This window comes from Pipistrellus hanaki, assembly GCF_964339955.1.
Source record: "Pipistrellus hanaki genome assembly, chromosome: 3".
NCBI lineage: Eukaryota > Metazoa > Chordata > Mammalia > Chiroptera > Vespertilionidae > Pipistrellus > Pipistrellus hanaki.
The window spans coordinates 113,346,189-113,365,344 of record NC_140505.1 but is presented as its reverse complement, the minus strand read 5'-3'; the positions used below and the strand labels follow the sequence as shown (position 1 = coordinate 113,365,344).

The 19,156-nt window shown below is 37.9% G+C and overlaps 1 protein-coding gene across 4 annotated transcripts in view; it reads right to left on the bottom strand.

Annotated features, from left to right (window-relative positions):
- ATP2B1 (ATPase plasma membrane Ca2+ transporting 1) overlaps positions 1-19,156 on the bottom strand; it is a 133,911-nt gene that overhangs the window by 60,620 nt on the left and 54,135 nt on the right. For all 4 annotated transcript variants that reach the window (XM_084876903.1, XM_084876900.1, XM_084876902.1 and 1 more), the window contains exon 2: positions 5,776-6,198. In XM_084876903.1, coding sequence (XP_084733029.1) covers positions 5,776-5,983 — 208 coding nt within the window. In that variant the 5' untranslated portion in view covers positions 5,984-6,198. The remainder of the gene's footprint in view (positions 1-5,775; positions 6,199-19,156) is intronic.

Sequence of the window (19,156 nt, the reverse complement as noted above, 5' to 3'; positions counted from 1 at the left end):
GGATGCAGAGAAGCAGACACCCTTGAGTGAAGACATTAGGATTTAAGAATTTTCAAGTCTTGCTGACAGAAGTAAGAATGGGTGAAAGATTCCTGTCAAGATCAAGGGGCCACCTCACAAGATGGATAACAGCTTCACTGGAAAGGGGGAAAAGAAAGGGATGTTTTCAGGAGGGAAAGGTTGAGAAAGTAAAGATTTCTAAAATGAATCAAGCTTTCAGCCTCAAAGCTTGGGTGAAAAATTTAGATGGTGGCTACACATGTGGGAATCTGCAGCAGACGACATGTGGAATCTTAGGAGTGGACAACATCACCCAGGGATGTAGGTGAAGAGAAGTGTGTGTGTAGATGAACAGAACCCAAGGCCCTGTCAACATCTAAAGAAAAGCATAGGAGCTGATGAGACTTGGCCAGATAGGAAGAAAGAAAACTCTAAGAATACAATGCCATGAAAGGCAGAACAGAATATTTTGAGAAGGAAATAGGTCCATTATACTTAGAGAACAAATTTTTTTTAAAACCCTAAAACTATGATGTTTCAGACTCTTTAGGTACAACTTGATACAAAGTTAGAGTAGTCAAAGTTATAACTATCTTCAAGAGATAGATAAGCAATGAAAACTGTGACCAGAGCAGGTATTAAACGTATAATTCTCTATTTCTATTACAGCAGCAATAAATTTCTAGGACAAGGTCATGCAGAATCATCAACATAAAACCCTTGTTAGTAACTAAAGACATATGAAAGCACCCATGGCTGACATACCAGAGCCATGTAAATACTTGCTGAATGCCTGCAAGGCTGTGCCAATCTGTATAACCAAGTACGGACATCAGAGCATTCTTGTAGCATCCAATAGGTCAATAATGACTTATTCTGGGCAAAGGGATGATTTTTTTGAGTTACAATAGATTTTCATGTGTGAATGTTAGATTTATAGTATTACAACATGAAGATGTGGTCAAACATCAATACTAACAACCTAACTTCTTCTATGAGTGCAAATATAAACTACCATTTGAAACCTTATGGACGCATTAGTCAGCAAGGGACAATTGCTGTTGACACTACTCTGCTTCCTACCACATACCTGTTTCTTTATATCACTGTTCCTTTTCTTATTTCTTTTGTATTTTTCTCTTCTACCTAATTTTAGCAGCTACCATTTTAAAAGCTTAGTGTCTCAATTGCTTTATTGCTCTTCACAAATTGATGAAGCCATACTTCCTACAGAATTCCACTCAGTGCCTGTTTTTTTTATAAATTCATTTTTACTCTTTGTTTACTGCAGTACTAAATGAAACCAGGGCCAGAGATATGCATTCTAGAAATCTTATTATTTGAGAGTCTAGTCTATCATTCAATATAAAATATAATATGGGTAACAGGAACACATTAAAATGGAAAAGATACCAAAAGCTAGTGTAAAATTAAAAGGATCAAGAAATATCATTTAGCCAAAACCAGTTTGGCTCAGTGGATAGAGCGTCGGCCTGTGGACTGAAAGGTCCCAGGTTTGATTCAGGTCAAAGGCATGTACCTTGGCGGTGGGCACATCCCCAGTAGGGAGTGTGCAGGAGGCAGCTGATCGATGTTTCTCTCTTGTCAATGTTTCTGACTCTCTATCCCTCTCCCTTCCTCTCTGTAAAAAAATCAATATATATTTTTAAAAAGAAGTGATTTAGCCGAAACCGGTTTGGCTCAGTGGTAGAGCGTTGGTCTGCGGACTGAAAGGTCCCAGGTTCGATTCCGGTCAAGGGGCATGTACATTGTTTGTGGGCACATCCCCAGTGGAGAGTGTGCAAGAGGCAGCTGGTCGATGTTTCTCTCTCATCGACTTTTCTAGCTCTCTATCTCTCTCCCTTACTCTCTGTAAAAAATCAATAAAATATATTTAAAAAAAAAACCTGATTTAGAATAGGAATAAGAAAGTAATGTTGGAAAACAATAGAGAAAACAAAAACTGTAATGGTAACTTCATGCATTTAGGATGTCATTAGCAAGTTATTTTGGCATAAAAGTACACCCTTGGATTCTGAGGACAAAATAGGTGTTTACTCTCATAGAAAAAACTAAAAATATGAAGTTATAAGTCTTAATTCCTGTGAACCTTGAAATTTATATTTCTAATTCTTTAAAGAGTAAAGATGGCTAATCAGAACCACTGGGAAGTTTTTAATTTAAAAATCACATCTGGCTCAAAACACTTTCTATTGTTCAGGATGCAGTCAGTAGGCTTCAAATCAACCTAAAGGACTACTCTCCTAGAAAATGAACAACGAGCAACAGGTAGCATGCCAAATGAAAGAGCACGCAAATACAACTTTCTGAATAGGGCATATGTATTTTAAAGACTGATTGATAAACAGAAACTTAAATCAACACCCCCCCCCCCCCCCCCCCCCATTATGTAGTTCCTGCTGTCAGAAAGTACTTGCTGAGCCCGGCCAGTTTAGCTCAGTTGTTGAGCATCAACCCTTGAATCAAGAGGTAAAGGTTCGATTCCTGGTTAGGGCACATGTCCGGGTTGTGGGCTTGATCCCTAGCAGGGGCATGCAGGCGGCAGCTGATTAATGATTCTCTTTCATCGTTGATGTTTCTATTTCTCCTGTCCTCTCTTTGAAATCAATAAAATAATATTTAAAAAGAAAAAGAAGATACTTGTTGAGAGGAAAGAACACAGGTACCTCTTTCTCAATATTCTTAACTCTTCCGTAAGGTGTATGAGCTAAACTTTTATAACAGGAAGTACAGCAAAATAGTTAAAAGCGTGCTCTCTGTAGCTTGAATTCCTTCTCTGTGCCTATGAAATGTAAGACTTTAGATAAAGGCATGTAACTTTTTGGTGGTGTGGGTTCTTTGGCTGAAAAAATGAGTTAATATAAGTGCTAACAACCAATCTGGCACAAAAAGTGTTATGTCCTATCTGTCATTTTTGTTGTGGTTTTTAAGAAATGTCTTAAGTTGCTCTTCCAGATTTTCTAGCAATCTGATATTGACAACCTCAATATATCTGATTTTGCTTCTCCACTCATTTTTCTCTAAAGTATATATCACTATTGCACTGCACATTTCACTTGTCTTGTGATTTTGTCTCCCCCATGTAAAAATAAGATGGGAATTTTTGTTTTATTAATGAATGTGTGCTCAGAGCCTTAAAAAAAAGGACCTGCCACATAACATACCTGAGAAAAACCATATTCCAGCAATTCTGAGATGGACATATTCTTACAATTTACTAACACTTCTGCAATTAGGATGTAATTTAATTATACTCTTAAATTATTTTACAATTAAAACTGCCAACACTAAATTTTTTTAGAGATATATAAAATATGACAATTAACAACCTAAATTTGATGAAAGAGTGTGCCAGAAACAAATTAATGAATGAAAGAACTAAAAGGTTAACTTTAGCTTTACCTAATCAAAATTCATGTACTTCAAGAAATTGTTTTAATTTTTTCTAGTACTAGTGTCTAGACTATTTTCTTGGACAGATAAACTTCTAGCAGATTATCCCTGATGATTCATTTATTATCATTTGCTTAGTTGATCAGTGATGAAATGTTAATTAGTTTTCTGATTGAAATGTTTCCAAATTAAATTAAAACTATTACTTTGGAAATAATACTCTTGTCAAGACTGCTACTGTTCTAATTCTTACAAATGAAAATACAAATGGCCCTTTTTTCACATTCTCTAAACAATATTTAAAATGGACAAACTATATATAAATAGTGAAGACAACAGTTCACACAAATTTAACAAAAATTAAATTCACAATACTAGAAAGATGAGCAAGAATTTTCTAAGAATGAAAGAAGAAAAATATTGCACATATTTATTTAAGAGCATAAAGCAACAGCAATGAACACGAAATTTTGAGGGTTAAGCAGCAATATCTAGAGATTATTTGCAGCTTCCAAAATGTTGTCAAATGGGTACTAAACAACCCCCTCCCCAAATTTATAAAATGTACTAGATGCAACATTTTCAGTTAACTTAATAAACTTCACTAATTACACCAAAATCGATGTAAGGAGCACTGCCAAAAATAATAACACAAAAGAAACTCCAGTGCAAATTAATGAAAATCATGTCTATAAAAATGAGAACACATCATGGAAGAGTAGTTACTTATTAGAAGGTAAGATTTTAATAATAGCAGAGGAATACAGACATGCTTGGGGAAAAGCAGTTAAATATAGATTTGAAACCAATTTTCGATTATAATTTTTATGAGCATATATTGAGGGCTTTTTAAAACTGTTAATGCCTCCTATTAATTGGTGATCATGAAACATCCATCAATTAGGTTTTAGACTAAACGTAATAAAAGTATATATGGTTTACTTAATGAATGATAACAGTGTATTAATGCGCAAATCTCTAAGGTGATCTAAAGTTAGCTAACATTTCAATATAGGTTTGCATAATGAATTCCAAATTTTGTCAAATTATTATCTGTTAATTACTTTGGGTCTGTTCCTGATACTCTGAATTTATATCAACTACAAGGATCCCAGCTACTTGGGATGCTACAGTAAATTGAAGAAATAACTACGAAGAGTCCATGTTTCTAGTGGTTCTGTCTTGAGGAGAAAATCTGAAAGTTAACTGGTCTTACAGAAAAAAGAATATAGTCCAAGTGATGCAGAAAGTCCTTTTAGGATATGTGTGAATACTGATACTATCTTCCTAAAGATTATGCTTCCTCAGAGAAATCAAAGTAACTACCCACCATTGAAACAGTGAGCAATTCACATAAAATTATATAAACATTAAAAAAAATAATTTTAATATTATTTAAAATTCGTTAACAATTTTAGAAATAACTTTAGGCTATTAATTTTATTTTATCACAAGTAGTAGCATGGCATGAGATGTTTTAGGAAAAAAATTAAGAAAAAGATTTCTGCATAATTTCTCTAGAATTGGCTTTGCAATAAAATATATACTAATACACTTTAAGTTTAAGCACTAATAATTTCCCATCCTTACTAAAATATAGTCACCACCAAACATTCATCTTCATGTATTCTCCCCCTTCTTTTGCAACTTGAAACTACCTGACATCAATTGTATGTTCAACATGATTAATGTACAGAAAGCCATCCTCCTCAAACCATTTCAAAGACCATAATGTAAAGAAGTCATAATTATTTTTCCTTTCTTGATGTCCATAAAGAAACTTACTACAAATCAAAATTAATGAAACCAAAGGCTTCTGTGAGCACAGGGAAATGAAACGCATTTCCAAGACTGAAAAATACTATTTCTAATCAAAGGAAATGCCTGCCCTATCAAAAGTTACCATATTCTCTCCAAGTGCTTTAGTACCATCTGAATTAGTTATTCAAGGTTAGGTTAAAAACAAACTCAGTCAGGTATTAGCAGTGACAACTGCTTTAAGTCATCTGGCAAAACGAGAATCGTGAGCAGGGCTGATTTCCACGGAATGCCCTGAGGGTTTACCGAGCCTGGTTCCATACTATTAGCTCAAGGAAAGAGACAATCTAGCTGTCATACACAAGCAGCAATAGTATGTACATCAGTACAAAATATTTTCTCCAGGCAGCCAAAAATATATTAATTTACAACATTATTTCTTGATTTAAATGTACCAATCAAACAGTAAGCCTACCTTTAAAGTCACTGAAATTATGGTATAATTATTACAAATAGCCAAGACGACATAAACATGTTCATTTATGAGCCGAACAAACAGTACTCTCCACACAAAAAACTAAAATCAAATGCAATAAAACTCACCTTCATTGGGAGATGTTTTCAACCTGGTGCAAATTCCATAGACATCTCCATAGCTTTCCTGTATTTTTCGTAAAGCATCGGTAGACCTGAGATCCATGAGAACTCGCAGTTCTGCGAGCGTAATTCCGAAGTCTCCATCATGATTAGCTTCCTTCAAAGAGTTTTTAACTCCACTATATAAAACAGAGTTGTTTGCCATGTCGCCCATTACAAGTATAATTTTTTAGAAGGAAAATGTTTCCCAAAAGATTCTAATTTTCACTTGATATATTTCCAAGATGAAAATCTTTTAAATATGAAAATCGTTCTTAAACCAAACACTCATTGTATGACTTTGTAAAGCAGCATCAGCATTTCCCAGAGAAGTATCTTGACCTTTGGCCCATGACTAGTTTCTTCACATCAATCATGAGATATACACATCTGTAAGAAGAAAATACAAGTTACTAAAATACATCTCAGAATATTGTGCATGTAAGCAAATATCATCAGATAAGTTAATCAGTCTATCATTTAATTACTAGAGGCCTGGTGCACGAAATTTGTGCAGGGGAGCTCCCCCTCAGCCCAGCCTGCACCCTCTCCAATCCGGAACCCACTGGGAGATATTAGCTCTCACAATCCTGGACCGCTGGCTCCTAACCACTCACCTGCCTGCCTGCCTGGTAGCCCCTTACTGCTCCTCCTGCCAGCCTGATGGCCCCCAACTGCCCCCTCTGCTGTCATGGTCACCTCCAACTCCCCCCCCCCCCCCCCCCCCCCCCGGCTGGCCTGATCACCCCTCACTGTCCCTCCCATCAGTCTGGTTGCCCCACACAGTCTGCTGTTTGGTTGTTTGGTCATCCCTCACTGCCCACCCCACACCTCCTGCTGGCCTGGTCACCCTAACTGCCCCCCTCTGCCAGCCTGGTCGCCCCATGCAGCCTGATGTTCAGTCATTTGGTCATCCCTCACTACCCTTCCTGCCAGCCTGGTCACCCCACGCAGCCTGCTGTTCAGTCGTCTGTCTGATTGTTTTGGTCATGACAACCCCTGGCTTTTTATGTATTAGGATAAAATTATTTTTAGCTGTAATGTTATGCCTTTAAAATACTTTGCATGCTAAAAGATCAAAGTATAACTTCTAAATAAAACTGTGTATCACATGACTAAACACAACTGCATTTCACATGACTGAATGCTGTTTCATTAAGGAACACTGTTATTAATTATCAGTTATCATTAAGTAATACATTCAAAGCACAATTGCTAGCTGTTTTAAATTCACTCTCATTTTAATCATCACAATTTAATCCCATCAGGTTTTATTACTCATTACTCTTTTAAGAAGAGTGAGCTTCAAAGAAAGAGGAATTTCTGCACAGCTAACAAATGCCTGAAAATTGATGAAGTGGGATATCTCTAAGTCCATTTTCTTACCAATACACAGACCTCTCTCTCCAACTATTTTATATAGGCCATATAGACCTCACTCTCCAATCATTTGCCCTGAAAGGGCAAAAAGCATGACAAACCCTCTAATATGCTTTCCTGCAATTCCTCCTTGGCCAATCTGTGACACCACCATCTTTTGGCTTCCTGAAATTGTCTCCCACCAGGATTTTTGTCACATGTAACTACTTCCAGTCTTCCTTTGGCCAAGCATCTAAAGAAAGTCTCAATTCCTTAGTCACTCTTTACTGTTACTTTCTTTGTTGGCCCTTAGTATTATCTTGTTTCATTTATTGTTGTAGTTGTTTTTTATTTTGTTTTGATTTCTTCTTCCATAATAAGTCTTAGTTCTGAAGGTAGGGTTTATCTGTTACTTTATCCTGAGAACCTAGAACTGTGCCAGGCACATGGCAGACATTCAGTAAACATTTGACGACAGAATGGATGTATTAATTGTCTTCAAAATACTTTCAAGTTCTCCTCTTATTCTATACAACTTAAAGATGAGGTTTCAACCCTTCTCTCTCCATCTGTGTTCTTTAAACAATCACTTAAAAATTAACGTGTCCAATAATGGTTTCATTTTATTCACACATTTTCAAGTCCTTCCCTCAATCACCATTATCCTAATTACCTAGGGATGAGATTTTAAATCATATTTGATTTCATCCACTTCAGATTCAGTCACCGAGTTGGGTTAACCCTTCCTTTGAAAAGCCTCTTCTGTCCCTCTACACAAATTATAATCACTATTCCTCAGGTTCTCTCTCCTTCTAATATCTTCTACGTCCAATTCCTTTTGCATTCTGCTGCTACATTTTGTTTTTTAAATAGACATCAACCCATTGGATGAAAATACAGTCCTATTGCTCATAACTATTTGGCATTCAAGCCTAAGCTCTATTTTAACCTATTCAACCTCACAACCCATTAAATACATGTCTCATTAGGAACTAGAAAATATTACTGGCAAATGCAATTAATCTTCATCTGTTGCTATGGGGATATTTGCAAATCATGGTATTTCATAGTTCAGTATCCATCAAAGTCACCTAGAGAGCTTATCAAATACACATCGCTGGGCCCCACACCTCCACAGTTTTAGTTTCAGAAGGATTAGAACATGCTCCATAATTTGCTTTTCTAACAAATTCTCAGCTGATACAGACACTATTAGTCTAGGAAGCACACTGTGAAAACCGATGGATTGGAGATTGGGCTAAAAACTTTGAATTTGTACCAGCTGGATGAGGATGGCTGATGAAACACGTTGCCTGCCTTGAGTTTAATTTGCAAGCATATGATAGTTATGGATTCTGTAAGACATTTTCTTTCATTGGCTGCTTCCTCCCATTTCATAAGCCCTTATCCTTGCCCAATTATTACCAATTTTACTCATCTCCTAGGCAAAATGGGTTTCCTCCTCCTCACACATCAATTATTATAATAACCCAATTTCAAAAACTGGTGAGGGTGGTTGTTTGGTAATCTTCCTGAGTTTTTACACCCAAAATTTGTTTGCAACTGAACATCACACCAACCCTACATTAAAATTATTTAGAGATAAAATAGTAAGATTCATAAATCTGTGTGTTGAGGGCATATATGTAATCACTCCTCTGGTTTCGACAAAGAGGAAATTTCCTCAACATTTTCTGGCCTGGGAATCCACCAATTACCACTGAGGTAATATGAACTTTCCGATTGGAGATTTTCAGAGTGCAACTAGACATATGTAACTTCTTTATCTCTCAGCCTCCTTTTGGGAACCGGATGTCTGCAGGACTCAAGCATTCTGGTCTTAGTTATTAAGGGGAGATTTAAAAACCTATTGTTCAAGTGCCTGGGCTGGAGATGAATAACTAACTGTTTAGATCTGGGTTCAATATTAGAGCCTCACTGTTGTCACACAAAAACCAAGTCCTTCATTTCAGTTATTGTCAGTAATAAAACTAATCTTTTTATTCCAATGTGTCAATCTTCATCTTTTCTCTTGACAGAATTCAAGCAAGAGAAAAGAGTCTTATTTATTGGGTGCCTTTAACTTTCTCAACAATAAGGATAAATTTCTCAACATAATAGAGCTAATTCTTGATAGAGCTAGACTCTGAATCTCTATTTATACCTCAAAAGCTATGTATGCCCCTTCCACTATACTGTCTCCACTTTAAGGCTTCACTTTTATTTTGTTGAAATGAAAGTTTCTGTTGGTCAAACACCTCCCCCCCCAAAACACACACACACACACACACAAACACACACACACACACACACACACACACACACACAAAACAACCAGTTAAATAATGCTGAATGTGCCCATTTATATAATAAAATCAGAATTTAATAGACATTATAAGTAGTTATTTGCCAGCTCAGCATTACCCCACTCCCCCATTTTTCAGCAATAGCTCAAATTCTTGTTTAGAGATCTGCCCTTCCCAATTCTCAATGTAGTCCGCCCTCATATCCAGACATCCCCTGGTTCAGGAATGAGGATGTGATTACAGGGCCATTAGGTGGCAATGAGAGCTCTGCTGTGACTGGAGGGAAGACTTGTTTCTTCTTACTGAAGTTAAATCCGAGAAGTGAAAGTCCTCTGCAAGAGGAGGAGCTACAGGGGATGAAAGGGCAGTAATGTGCCTATCAGGGCTGGTTCACTTGGGCCTTTGGAAAATCAATGCCTAAAGTCTGTCCTATCCCTGATCTTTTCAGTAATTTGTCCTTTTGGAGATGGGTTTTTCTATCACTTTCCGACCCATAGAGCTTTAGTAAGTACATGGTTACCACGGTTTAAAGAAAGGGATACCCTAACCAGTTTGGCTCAGTGGATAGAGCATCGGCCTGTGGACTGAAGGGTCCCAGGTTTGATTCTGGTCAAGAGCATGTACCTCTGTTGCAGGCATATATCCCTAGTGGGGTTGTGCAGGAGGCAGCTGATTGATGTTTCTCTCTCATTGATGTTTCTAACTATCCCTCTCTCTTCCTTTCTGTTAAAAAAAAAAAAAAAAAATCAATAATATATGAAAATCCAGGAAAAAGCACCAAATGCAAACGAGCCATTTTCCAAAAGTGGCTATTTACAAATCACCTGCCAATTATATATCAGGGTGTAGTCTATTTCTAGATTGTCTATAGCCTCTTGCATCCTCTATTTTCCTCTCTACCTACTCTTCATTCTTCCATTCACCTAAGTAGTGGATTGACAAAAATGCTAAGGACAACAAAAAAGTCTGGCCTTTCACATATAAGCTCCACTACCTTTTTATGCTTCTCTACGTTCTATGAAAGCTCCTGATCTTCCATTTGAAAAGTTTAAGAAGAAATGTTTATATAGCCGAGGCCCCAAAAGAGGGGGATTTTACAGAAAACACACAGCTACTTCTCATAGCCCTTTTGGACTACATACCTATCTCAGAATTCCTAGATGATGTCTGTGACCAAACCACTGTTGGTAGTCTTGAGGGATGATGGTAAGAAACAGAGGTGATTTAAGACTAGAGTTAGTAAAAAAAAGTAATTACAATCTTCAAAATGAAGAATAAGGTAAATTCCAACCGACACATAAGCTTTACAGTGAATGGACAAGGCCACAAAGAAGACAAGAGGATGGCTGTGAGGTCCTAGCAATGAGTGGGGCTCACAAAAAGACAACTTTGTCAAACAATACAATTCCAATTTCCTCTTCAACTTATAGATCATTGACTGGATGTACGGACATTACCTAGACTCAACAGTGATACAACAAAATAACATTAGAAAAACTAAAATTAAGAAATAGTTAAAAATTATGATTAGAAACATGGAGCTCTACAAATGATTATTAATACTACATAGTAATGAGATTCCTACAGGCAAGGTAGGAATATATGCTACTAATATAACTAAGGAACAGCCTGAAAGGTGATTTTTAAGTGCATTATTGGGTTCCTAATTCTTAACTGTTCTAACTTTAGTAACTTGAAAACAAAGAAGTTATACTTCTCCAATCTATAGATGACTTGAAGCTAGGTAAATCAGCAAATATATCAAATGACAAAATTGGATCCAGAAAGAAAGGTGACAAGAAGCTAACCTTAATTGGTATGAAGTATGATTTCTCAATTTAATTCCAAACATATAAAAACAGTGGAGGGCTAGTGCATAAAATTTGTGCAGGGGGCAGGAAGAGGGTCCCCTCAGCCCAGCCTGCACCCTCTCCAATCTGGGATCCCTTTCACAATCCTGGACCACTGGTTCCTAATTGCTTGCTTGCCTATCTGCCTGGTCGCCCCTAACTGTTCCCCCCTCCTAACCTGGTCGTTCCTAACTGCTCCCCCCACCTGCTGACCTGGTCACCCCTTACTGCCCCCATGCTGGCCTGATCGCCCCCAACTAGCCCCCTCTTACTGCTGCCCGCCCCCGCCCCCCCCCCCCCACTGGCCTGGTCACCCCCAACTTCCACCCCCTTGCTGGTCCGATCACTCCCAGCTGCGGGTCCCCCTCCCCACAGGCCTGGTCTACCCTCATAAACCCCCTGCCAGTCTGGTCACCCCAGGCAGTCTGCTTGTTCAGTTGTCCTCACTAACCCTCCTGCTGGCCTGGTCATAGGCAGCCATCTTATGAGGATGTGTTAGTTTGCATATTACCTCTTTATTACATAGGATAACTGTAAAACTATCTTACCTAATAACAGACAAACATGTAAACTGACCATACCTCCACTATGCCCACAGCCAATCAGGAGTGAGTATGCAAATTAATCCAACAAAAATGGCAGGTAAATTTGCATATGCAGGCATAGAGTGGCTGGGCAGGGTGGGATACCTGCTATGAGGAGGAGGGGGTGGAGGGAGCTACAGAAGCAATGCTCTGGCTGGGAGCAGGGACTTGCAGGCTCCTGGGTGGCAGGGGGCGAAGCCAGGGGAAAGGGCCTATTCTTGCATGAATATCATGCAACAAGTCTCTGGAAACATGTAAAAAACTAACATATTAGTTCTTTATGTTATAGTATATATTCAGAGACAAAGGTTCATTTTGCTCAAAGCTCAGAATACATTACCTCAGTGTTAATTAACAGGATGTAAGTGCTTTCCTCACCCATCCCCAAAGCTGTTTTGGATAGTAATGACAAGAGTCTAACAACTAACAAAGAAAGATAACAGACCTATTCCACTTTGCCTTGTACAAAGACACCTAATATAATGTTACAGGTTCATCTATAAAATACAGACACAATAACAGTAAATACACACCTCTTTAAATATGTTAATATATATAAAACTATTTGAACTTATCTTGGCACACAGTGAATGGTAAGTACATGTTATCTTTTTGTTTGTTTGTTTGTTACTTAAGAATATTGGCAGATACATTCTATAGAGAATACCTCTCCAATAAGGGGGATTCCCCAGCCATTTCTGAACGTTTACAGAAATATTTCTAAACCTAGAGGAAAATAGAATCTTGATTACAGTCTAATATAAATGAAGTTCTGCTATGCAAATAAAGCATAGGGTGACTGAATTTATCAAAAAGACTAATGGCCCAGCTGGTGTGGCTTAATGGTTAGCACCAACCTATTAAGTAGGAGGTCATGGTTTGAATCCCAGTCAGGGCACATGCCCAGTTCTAGGCTTGATCCCCAGTGAGGAGGCAAGCAGGATGCCTTTGCCAGATCAATGATTTTCTCTCATCATTGATGTTTCTCTCTCTCTCAATATATTAATTTCAAAGAGGAAAGGAGAGGGAGGAAGACTAATGAATAAAGGAGAGACATCAACTTTATATATATATATATATATATATATATATATATATATATATATATATATTTTTTTTTTTTATTGATTTCAGAGAGGCAGGGAAAGAGAGAGTAGAAACATCAATGATGAGAGTGAATCATTGATTGGCTGCCTCCTTCATGCCCCCATCTGGGGATCAAGCCCACAACCCAGTCATGTGCCCTTGATTGGAATCGAACCCGGGACTCTTCAGTCCACAGGCCAAACTGGTCAGGGTCAGAGATACCAAATTTTATTTGTATTACAGATAACAGGCCCACTAAACTTTGCATTGGTCAGTCTGAATTACTATGAAACAAATTCTGTGAAGTAATTAATAATAAGGAAAATGTTGAAGAATCAGAAAAGCAGTCCACTGAAGAACTAGAAGGAATTTAGTCTATGGGAGGAATATGACTTATGATAGCTATCCTCAAACATTTGAAATTTTATAGTATATAAATGGGACTGGATATATTCTGTGGAGTACTGGAGGGCACAAATACAATAAAATGAAAGTTACAGAGAGGTAGATTTTGGGAAAGGCAAAACTCTGTGACAAGTTATTCAAAATTGGAATGGGTCTATATTAGTTAATTTTAAGTCAATGTGGCTGGATTAGGGGTGCTCAGATATCCCGCTATACTAGTACATTATTTCAAGTAGTATCTGTAAGGATGTTTCTGAATGAGATTAGCATTTGAAAACGTAGACTAAAGCAGGTTGCACACTCCAATGTGAGTGGGTATCATTCCATCCATTGAGGGCCTAAATAGAATAAGAAAGGGGATTTCACACCCACTCTCTGCCTGAAAGCTGAATTGAAAGGGTCCATTTCTTGCCCTTACACTGGAAATTACACCATTGGTTTCCCTGGTTCTCAGGTATTGAGACTTGGACTTAACTCAACCACTAACGTGCAAACAGAAAATGCTCAATAAAAAGTCTTGGATTTTCATTTAAGTGTTAAGCCAATTTTCTATTTACTAGATCTATTACTACATTTTCAGAATTTTTTAAATTAATATTTACAAAATTTCTTAATCCTTGGGACCACAAATTATAGATCCTGCTATGGTTTTTAAAAATCCTCTAAAGATAGCTTTTTTTTTTTTCATTCACCTAAGAGAATGATTGTTTACAAGTTTCAAGCCCAGCTGGAGTGCCTAAATGGTTGAGCATCAACCTGGAGAACTAGGAGATCACTGTTCAATTCCTAGTCAGGGCACATGCCCAGGATGCAGGCTTCATCCCCAGTGTGAGGCATGCAGGAGGTGTCAGCTGATGAATGATTCTTTCTCATCATTGATGTTTCTATCTCTCTCTCACCCCCTATCCTTCCTTTTTGAAATCAACCAACACACACACACACACACACACACACACACACACACACACACTGAGTGGCCAGATTATTATCTCTGAATGCATAATAATCTTACCACTCTCTCTCCCTACACACACACACACACACACACACACACACACACACACACACACGCATGGGTGGGGTCCGGCCAGCCTGGGCAGGGGGAGGGGACCTGGGCAGTTGGCTGGCCTGCCTGCTGGTCAAACTCCTGGTTGAGGGGACAATTTGCATGTTAGCCTTTTATTATATAGGATATACACTGAGTGGCCAGATTATTATGGGTGTTGAGATCATAATAATCTGGCCACTCAGTGTATATATTTAAGTTTCTAAATCAAAATAAAATATTAAACATAAATACGTTTTTAAAAATCCATCATTCTGTTTAAAAAATGGTTACAAAAGAACTGAAGAATTTAACAGCTAAAAGGGATATTGGAGATCACATGCAATTGCTCATGGTATAGCCATTAAAACCAAACAATCATCTGCTTCCAAAAAGAATACAGATACATGTAATAAAAGAAAGCAAGCATTAAATACTCACATATCATTAAAAAGAGCAAAAGATGACCATTTAAATCATGGGATAAATCATAACAGTGGATAGGTTTCAAGGGAGCTTACAATCAGGGGAATAACTGGCATTGTACTTCAAATAAATACCAAAATCCTAGCTGTTAGATGTACAATTTGAGGGACCAATAGCTAAAAAATAGTTTTTGACTGCAGCATTTTGTTTGAAAAAATATATTTTATTGATTTTTTTTTTACAGAGAGGAAAGGAGAGGGATAGAGAGTTAGAGACATCGATGAGAGAGAGACATCAATCAGCTGCCTCCTGCATACCTTCTACTGGGGATGTGCCTGCAACCAAAGTTCACGCCCTTGACTGGAACCGAACCTGGGACCTTTCAGTCTGCAGGCTGACAATCTATCCACTGAGCCAAATTGGTTTCGGCTGACTGCAGCATTTCAAAACAGAACACTCAAGAAATCTCCATTTTATTATTATTTTTTTCTTTCAACATAAAAATTAACTCAACTTCCACCCTGGCCAGTGTTGCTTAGTGGTAGAGCAGCAGCCTGAGCACCAAAGAGTCATCATGGGTTCCACTACTGGTCCAGGCAAGTTCCTGGGTGCCAGGTTCTTCCCCAGCTGGGGTGGGGTGGAGTTCAGGAGGCAACCAATGGATGTGTCTTTCACATAGGTGAGAGGCAGGTGGTTCTTTACCTGCTGCCTCCTTCCTCTGTCTCTCCCTCTCCCTCTCTCTTCCACTCTAAAAACCAATGGAAAAAAATCCTTGGGTGGGGATTAACAAAAACAACAAATTAATTCAACTTCCTTTATAGACAAGCAGTTGTGAGAGTAGGTAATTAGTCTTAACAGCTGTTTCACTGTGGCTGCTATTGGCCGAGAGCACTATCTCATAAATTAAGAAACTCAGCTCATCCCAACTAGATGTTAGCAGTAACAGTTCATGTGGACAACTGAAACTCACTATAAGGTTCTCCCTCCTCCCAACTGGTGGGCGGAGTTATGACATTACTGGCATCTGTCACAGAGACATCTCCAAGACATTGAGCCATCAATCAGCACGTGCCAAAGTGTCCTGGAGCCCACCCCTTCCTGTTCTGCCCTGGGTCCAACCTTCTCCTGTTCCTCCCCTTAAAAAGGACCCCCAGACCAGCCACGTGCTGCTGATACTCCATGTCCAGGTGGCAGCCTGGCTGGGTCCATCCCCACTCCCAACTCCTTCAATTCAGATTTCTCTACCTCCGTAATGAGTCCCGTTCATAACTGGGGAATAAACTTTACTTTAAAACTCCTTGGTGGTCAGTTTCCTGCACCTCAAACCTTACACTCACCACCTTAAATAGCCCTTTGGGGGGTTGGACAGTACAACTATTACATAGCTAAGCCAAGATTTAGGCCCATTATATTGAAAGCTTATTTAAAGGCAAAATCATGCCTTTTCCACCTTTGATCTCCACACCCTAGCAAGAGATACTACAATATTTCAATGTTCTAATATAGTGACTTTCTGCAGATTAAGACAAAAAACAAAAACAAAACAACAACCCACCTTTATATCTGGTTTCACACCCTGTAATTTAAAAATCTTTGAACATTAAAATAATTTTTAATAAAATGTACTATAAACTACTAAATATGAGAAATGGAGTGTAATATCTCACTCTAATGGCAGAAAGAGCAGATTGATGTAATGTTTTTCTAATTAATGTATATCAGTGAATGGTAGGGGCTTTTTTTTTATACAAACTTTTATTATGTTCAAATTATTTTATTAAAACACTCCAAGGAACCAATGAATAACTCAATTTTAATATTACTCAGAACTCCCATCTTTCTCTTTTTAAGTGGGGCTTAAAAAAAGCATATAGTACATAGTGCATAAAAAAGCATCAACACTATAAAGCTTGTTTAGAAATTATTGAGCGAGTAAAGAATAATACAAATAAAACAAGATGAAAGTCACCAAGTAGGATTTATTTTATAGAACTGATAAAGCAGGAAAATAAGCATTGTCTTCAATGCCTGATTAGTCTCAAAGGATCATGATTACTATTCATTGCATGTGGACTAAAATTAGTCCCACTCCCCTCAATTCCCTTTTTCACCTACTAGATTCTCCCAAACGCAGACACTAAATACAATGCTTTGAAGGGTAAGTTACAGCTGCTGCCAGAAATAAATTTAGATGACCATGTCAGCAAATCTCTCAGGGTGGGAAACAAGTAGAAGAGTGGAGGCACCATTTGTTCTTCCATTGTAGCGATTTTCACCCAGTGTGCCTCAACAATTTTTAAACCACCAAAAACCTGGCTCTTTAGTCAGAGGCACTGACCTTTCTACCCTTACACTGTCAAATTTAAAAAAACCCACATAGATAGCAATAGCCAACACAACAATACCAGTCCAGTGGGAATGAATCTAAATCATACCTACTTTTGGGGTTAGATTGGCCAAAAATATATTTTTTAGTGTGTGGCAAAATGGTAGAAATTAGTTTGTGTGTCATGAGATGAAAATGGTATAGCTTTTTATCACACAGCTGCAATGATTTGTTACCTCTCTGTCTCCAATAACTATGATCTCAAGGAAGATTTGGGTCATTTATTTTTAACCTCGGCACTGTTTGGAATATAGTAGGTTTAATGTTTATTGAATAGAAATGTTTCTGTTTAAATCTTAAGCCAAAAACCAATTTGAAAGACAGGTTTACAATAGTAAACAATGACAATCCAAACAGCCAAGCAAAATCAAACCTCATAACCCTATATTTAAAATAATATGCTAGGCATGTAGTGAGTTAAGAGAAAGTCAGAGCAGTCAAGCAGTTTTCAAATCACTTTAGTGTACAAGATACATAAACCTAACGTTCCTTTAAATCCCTTTAGACAAAAGAAGTTAAAAGGTATTTCCGATTTTCAAGTGAATTGTACAAGGACTGCTACATGACAACAGTTTTTAACCAAGGTTCTAGATCCTTCTTACACAAAGTAAGAAGGCTGAGTTTTAAAAACCCTGGAGGAAATGATACATTTACTTGAGAGATAATTTGTTAGGCTTATCCATGCTAAATTAAAATGATACCAGACCAATCATAATAAAGTGAGCAATTAGGCCTAAATAATACAAAAAAATCTTAACCAGTTAAAGGCAGTTATCCCCCACTCTGAAATGTGCCATTTCTACTTTATCTCCAACTCACAGATCAACACATTTCAGCTTAGCTTCTACTGTGCTGCTCTGAAACTAGTCTTCCAGGTGACCACTGGCTCCTTTTGGTCCTGTATCTAATGGACACATTTAGTCCCTCTTATTTGACCTACAGGCAACCTTTGTTTCTGCTCACTACTCCCTCACTCTTGAAATGTTCTGTTGTCTTAATTTCTCTGATTTTGACTCTTGTTCCCAGCACACTGACATCTCTGGCTGTTCTCATTTTCCACTGCTTGTTCCTCTTCTTGAGTAACTGTCAGGAGAGTCCGGGGGAGGGGTTGGGTGGCACTGTAATCATGACCACAACTGTTTTCTGTTTTCATCTGTTTTTAGGCAGCAAGCATGAGATCAGGTTGCAGATGATAGTAAAAATGTATCTGCATGTCCCTTTACAAGGTTTATTTTTTTTTTCTTCTGATTCTCTCATAGTTTAGAATTTCACAATTTAATTAAACTGATGAAACGACGCTACAGCAGTCTGGATAGTGAAAATGTGAATAAAGCCACCTGGTTTCCTTGTCCTAGGCCCACACACAGCTCCTATTTCCCTTGAGTTTATAAAGGAATATGTCAGCCCAAAGCAGAACAGGTTCTAGAAAGTGGTGATTCATCCTCCTCCCTGGGGTTGTAAGACAATTACTCTTGCTGTTGATTAACTGTCATTTCCAGCACAGATTATTTGTTTATGCCAGCAAAGTACTTTATTAGGCAGAGTATGTGATAAAATTTTAATGTGAATGATCCCAAACACAGATCTTGGAATTCACTATAGACATTCTTGCTTTATGGTTAAGTCAGTCAGAATCATCGTATTTCAAACACTGATGTCACCCGTAACTCTTGAAAAGTTATCCTAACTTTGCAAGGTTGTACTTACAGAGCCCAAAAACATAATGTTTCTTAATTTACCACAACCAGGACAAATGTAAAGTGCTGAGGCACATATTGGATAACTAAAAATCATTTGCGTACGAATTCTGCATGCTATACAGATCAGTGGTGGCCAACTTCAGCTTGCATGGGAATCACCAGAAGAGCTCCTCAAAAGCAGATTGTTGGGTCCCACCCCCC